The sequence below is a fragment of the Dicentrarchus labrax genome, unplaced genomic scaffold (genome assembly GCF_905237075.1).
Source record: "Dicentrarchus labrax unplaced genomic scaffold, dlabrax2021, whole genome shotgun sequence".
NCBI lineage: Eukaryota > Metazoa > Chordata > Actinopteri > Moronidae > Dicentrarchus > Dicentrarchus labrax.
In genome coordinates this window covers 5,557,604-5,563,603 of record NW_026136709.1, presented here as the reverse complement: position 1 = coordinate 5,563,603, position 6,000 = coordinate 5,557,604, and the positions used below count along the sequence as shown (strand labels likewise).

At 42.9% G+C, this 6,000-nt stretch overlaps 1 protein-coding gene across 1 annotated transcript in view; it reads right to left on the bottom strand.

Moving 5' to 3' along the window:
* Positions 1-215: 215 nt before the first annotated feature.
* Positions 216-6,000, bottom strand: part of odad2 (outer dynein arm docking complex subunit 2) — a 39,975-nt gene continuing 34,190 nt past the window's right edge. The window contains exon 21 of the mRNA XM_051411246.1: positions 216-1,195. Within this exon, the coding sequence (XP_051267206.1) occupies positions 1,079-1,195 (117 nt within the window). The 3' untranslated portion in view covers positions 216-1,078. The remainder of the gene's footprint in view (positions 1,196-6,000) is intronic.

Genomic DNA, 6,000 nt, shown 5'->3' with positions numbered 1-6,000 from the left:
CGAAGTGTTTCACGCTGAACAACGTACAGGGTATTTGGCGCGAGATCAAACACGAGAAAGAAGCATTTATTTTTATCATCGCAGTCAGAGAGCGAGAAGAGGGCTTCCTAAAATGTTTGTATGATCTCCTGATGAGGTAAATGACGTAAACACGGAGCTCGGGATAGATGTTTGCCACTAGTGCGGAAGCAGGAGCACAAATAAATACACGCTCATCAATCAAAATAACATTTTTTATTTGAAACCCATCTTAGGAAGTTGGAACATATTGGAAACACTTGTGGTACTAATATTTGTAACACTTTTTCATTTTATTTGAAACAATTCTTAAACACATTTGAAATAAACTCTGAGGTTAGCGTAAAACAGGACAGATGCAAAGGTACATTTTTACCAACCAGCCCATTCGCACTGGTAAGGGACTGTATAACAATTATTAGGGGTGGGATCTGAAAGTAACATGTTTTCTTTTTGTTGAATAGAGGGTAGTCGGGTGGGTTTCGGGGAGAAGGGAGTTACTATTTATTTTTATCTTTTTTCTTGCTATACATATATTATTTTACCATTTTCTGGTTAAATTGACTGTAAAATAGTTTCAAAACAGTAAAAAACAAGTCTTTTATGTGCACATTCTCTTTTTAAACAGCACACCATTTTTTCACTAGCCTAGAGCGGCCTTCACTTTAGCACTGACACATTTACTTTTCAAGCAAAGTGAACCAATAATAATATTTTAGCACAACCTGTTTTAATAATGAAGTAAAAATACTATGTTGCTGAACCCCGTAAGCAGCCAAAGAGCTGCTGCCTGTGCCCCATTAATAACTGTTCAATCAATAGCACCATTGTTGTGGTTACCATTATTTTGGCAAATGCTAATTCCTCTCCTAAAGTGTGATTTGGGCTATGTAAAAATTATTGTTCCATTCACATATTAACCTTAAAACTGGAGTTTGGAGTTGAGTCAGCTGTTAGAGGGAAAGGTGTTGCAAGTGGAGGGTCCAAAGCCCCCCTCCCTTGCCCAATAATTGTTGTACAGTCCCTATTGGATTTCCAGGTGCGCTGCGATCATTGACTGTCAGTAGAATAACTGGGCCTTCCTATTAGCCAGAGCCAGTAGTCGGATGTTGCGCACACAGCCAGCAGCAGCTTCCTGGAGCGTCTCATCATCAGAGCCCATGATGTGGATGAGGGGCTGCAGGAGCACAAAGGACAGAGGTTAAAGCCGGCAGCAGGAACACACCCCTGAAGAATCACTGTTGAGCAACAATCACTGCACACTATGGCCGACTGCAAAGATATATGGTGGCTGTGCGGCGACATTCTCAGGCTGAACTGGCACATGTCCCTGTGTGTGTGTGTGTGTGTGTGTGTGTGTGTGTGTCCCACTTTACCCTTCCAAACCATGGCTCAGCAAACGGGTTACAGCTGCGAGCACACATGCTTCTGTAAGTTTGTTCGGATGAAAGTCATGCAGGGCAGGCTCGACATTAAAAACCTGAGCATGAACCACACCACTTGACAGCCTTTCCGCTGCTCCAAAGGTCAGATTATATCCGACTATTAGTGGCTTGTGTAATGGATCTCGTTAGATCTTATTGCAGAACAAGGTTTTGCGCTCTCCAGAAATCTCTAGCTTTGGAAGTTTATTTTTTGGTTACATAAAACTGAACATTCAAAAGATTTTCGTACGTTCAAAGAGTTGCGTATTATGCAGATATGAGCAAAAAAAAGGAAAGAATACCACTGAGTGGCATGTGTGTTGGAGGGGGAGCTATTTTTCCTGTTTTATCTGCAGCAAAATCACCACATTATGTTTGTGGGCAGCTGTGAGGCTGAATCAAAGTACAAGTAAATGTAAGCATAAATACTCTGGTGCAATGGATTTTAAATTTAAATTTGTTCAATGTGTGCTCCTTGGTAAAATCACAATGGTGTGCCACTGAGGTTTCCTAAGCCACACTTGCAATTATTTCAGATCGTCTTGTTTACATCCATAATGAACCAACGGCAACATTACATCCCTCAACTAAGCACTTAAGGACTCCCTGCTCCTAAACATAATGACGCTTTGATAAATACAGTAACTGCTGAGATGTCTGAGGCACTTTTAAGCCCCATATATCAAGACCTTGTTCTCCACTGAATGAAAGGGGATTTAGAGAAAGATTTCTTTAACAAAGATAATGCTGCAGCAGGCTTACAAGTGGTGTTTGAACACCATGCGGGATTGTTTCCCTGGTTTCAGCGCAGCAATGTCACATCCCCGTTCATCCTGAGCGCCACAGAAGACAATATCAAGACAGTCACTGTCAACGGAAATGATCCAAGAACTAAGCCTCTTTAAAACTTACATCCAGCAAGATTCAGTTTACGGCAGTGGGGGGATTCTAAAAGCTTCTGACTAACTCTCAGTTTCTCTCCCCTTGTCTCCCTCTTATTCAAAACTCTCCCATCCTGTTTAGCACTGGCTGGAAGTGATGGGATTCCTTTGTCGGTTTCACACAAATGAAACTCTCAAATTGAATAATCATTTTCAGCTATGTTTTGTGTGTAGACGTTGCCTAATCTCTTTCCAGCTGATCAGTGCTTGGATTGGAGAGTGTTTTCCCCTCAGGTTATCATTGTGTTCATAATGCATGTGAGAGCGGAGCTGAGGTCGACCCCGGACCCCTCTCCGTGTTACATGCAAACTTAAAACGCCACTCTGCACATTTGTGTGGTTAGCAAACAGCCAAAGCAGCAGAGAGAAGACATTCCCGAGATTTTCAGCGCAAAGATAAACAGTGAAAGGGAAACAGATGAAAGATGAGGTGAGCCAGCTTGTGTGTGTGCGCACGAAAAGGGCTGTGAACCTACAGTGTAAGCAAGTCCTGTTCAAAACTGAGAAAATAATATCCTTCCTCCTGATTACAATCACATCATTTTGTGGAAAGAGAGCAGTCCAACATGTCAGCTCCTCTAAATGCACCAGTGTCGAGGAGTATATGTGAAACATTTGCACTCGGGTTTTATATGATTTTTAAATAGCATCCAAAACACCTCCAAGAGCAAACTTACATCCACAGCCTCCAGAAAACATGCAGCTCACTAAACAAGTCTCTTTTGTGAAAAGAGAGGATGCCTGAGAAGTGCCAGAGGCAGCGTTTTTGCCAACCTCATAGCATGTTATTCAGACGTCGCCAAATAAGGTCTCCCGAAGCGCACAGCTAGGCTAAGATAAGCGTGTCTCTCTTTGCTGCCTTTTTTCCTAGCCTGCTCTTTCCCTCCCAGCTGGGATCTCGAGGAATATAATACGCCACTTGTTAGATATTCCCTGACTGTGGTAACATGAACACTTGCACCACGTTTGAAACCTGAAATCATGAGTTTTTGAGGTCATTTTGCACTTCAGAGAGCTCCAGCGAGTCCTGACCTCCAAGAAGGGAGCTGGGGAACACCCCACCTCCCCCCAGCTGAGGGGGGAGGAGCGGGTGTGCAGTCTGGGAGGGCTGCACATATTGTTGCATGTGCACACACACATCCTATCGCACATGGAGGTGTCATGGTGTTAAGTGCGCTCGGTTGGACCGCGTCTGCCCGAAGGAGTTCAGGTTTAAATTCCCCTGTGCCAACTCTGACAGCCATTATGGCTCCATCAAACCCCCCCCACTCCCATCTATCCCTGCATTCGCCTGTTTTAGACTCCACTGTGGAGGCAAACAGCACAAACAGACAGCAGTGTTTAGCTGGGGTTGAGGGGAAGTTGGTGAGGGAAGTCAAGGTAAACAACATTCCCTGCTGCTTCCAGTGAGCCAGAGACTGTTAAGCTGCTTTTTCTGTGTCTCTGAAGAGGAAGAGGAAAAAGGAGGGAGGGCAGCTTTCAAATCAATGACTTGAAGGGGAAAGTTTCAGTCTGAACCCTGGGCCCGTTCAACCTGAAGAACACTGCTCGGCATTTCTGGTCCAGGCGTGAGGGAGAGAGGCTCTAAAACATGACACTCCATGGTCAAAAACATGGTAGTCATAACAGAGCAGGCAGCACACGGCGCCTGTATCATCTGCTCACCACACCCACAACCTGAAGTCATGTTACCCACAAACCAACAGGAAACTGTAGAAGTAAACCTGTGCATGGTCTGCTTCCTTTTTATTCCTTCCCTCACATTTGGTGTAATTTTTGCCCCCTACAGCCCTCACTTTCACTCCTGAAGCCATGTAAGAGAGAGAGGAAAAAAAAGAAAACAAACAAACCGTGGCGGGGCAGAAGTGTGCTCATGGCAACAAAAGTGCAAACGTTTTTCTCATTTAGATTAGTAAAAGCCTAAAATACATACCAGGACTTGGCAAAAGCACCGCTCTGGAATACCTTCAGCTGAAAATTACCAATAATTACCATCCGCATTTTGTAATTTTCATCAATTTACTTCACAAAGCTTTTCTTATGAAAGAGGCTCTTTAATACAAATAGCTGGCTGAAGCTGTCTACAAGGATTTACGGTTTCAGCAAACAATCCCCAGTGCTTTTGGAAGCAATGTAAAGTGCAGGAGGGAAGGTATGTTGATTTTGTACATGACACAAAACGAAGCACATCCGTATAAAACTGTGAGATACTAAGAGTGGGTGTTAAATCAAACGGGGAGAACGATTCATCTCTCAGGCTAAAATTCTCTTTTCCCTGGTATGTATTTCCTGTGAGAGTGAGCACCTGAATCCTTTTTTTCCTGAACAAGGTAATATCTGAGAGGCTGGCAGATTCCAGGGAAAATATGTTGACAGAGAATGTATGCAACAAAATTACTTGTATTTTATTTAAATATGTTTAATACTCATAGTATTTATACTAAATAATTTAATTGACTCTGGACCAAATCTGAAAGCAATGGAAGGGTCACTAAGACAGGTCACTAATGTGTTTTCCAGTGTGAAATACTTCTTTTCAATACTTAATTTCCCCTGTGAATCTTAAGGGACTAGGCCATACACCATTAAGTGCGCAAGAGAGGAAAGTTACTTTCTAAACCAACTTTAGAGCGAGAGAGACCTCAACTCATTCGAAATCGTATACTACACGTGGGTTAGCGTGTTTTGAGAGCTTCTCAGTGGCACAGAAAAGCTTTTTGAAATACGGTTGCAATAATACGTCTTGCCGTCCAGAATTTTACACCGCACCGTAAATTAGACGCAGGGCCTCGTATCAATCCTCGATACACCATGTCTGATCCATTCAGGAGTATTGGAGATATTGTTTTAACATGTTCTCTCTACCAGCTGCCTATATATCATAAAGCAGAGCGTTACAATGCACAGTGAATGCAGGAGATTGACAACGCTGTAATGTTTCCTTCGGGGTCAGGCAGGTAAGTATCAGCCTCCCTCCCAGACTGGCTGAGAACTGAGGCCAGACCGAACAATGAGGCTGACTGTGTTGCGTTTCCATGTCTGAGATTAAGAACAAACGCAACGCTGGTGCAGTTCCGTGGCCTTTGGTAATTAAGCTCTTTAAAGTCCAAAAATACATTATGGAGTAGTGTTGCAACCCTTAACTGGTACATTAATAAGGGCAAACACAGAGACAGATTAAAAAGGGTGGTATGTCTTGTATTTGCACACACACTCACACCCATACACACACAGCAGAATTTCAAATATAGACACACACACACTGAGACCAAAGAGGGCTTGTCCAGTTTTTGTCGTGGCTCAAACTACAAAAAGCATTCAGCTTAACGACTTTTGCAAATTGGACATAACTCTTTCGGAACACCCAATGTTCTGTCCAGCTACCAATTATGGCTAGTGTTGAACCACATACACTGTAGCAGCAGATCAAGCTAAAGTACACCATTTAATGAACATGGGAAAAAAATATCTGGCTGCAATGGCATAACCACTTCATAATTTATATCGCAGTTGTTATTTAGGGGGAAAAAGGGATTTAAACTCACTGCGGCCACAAAAAGATTTCTCATGTGAAAGTCTCTCTATGTGAAACATGATTAAATTAGAGAATGAGATAG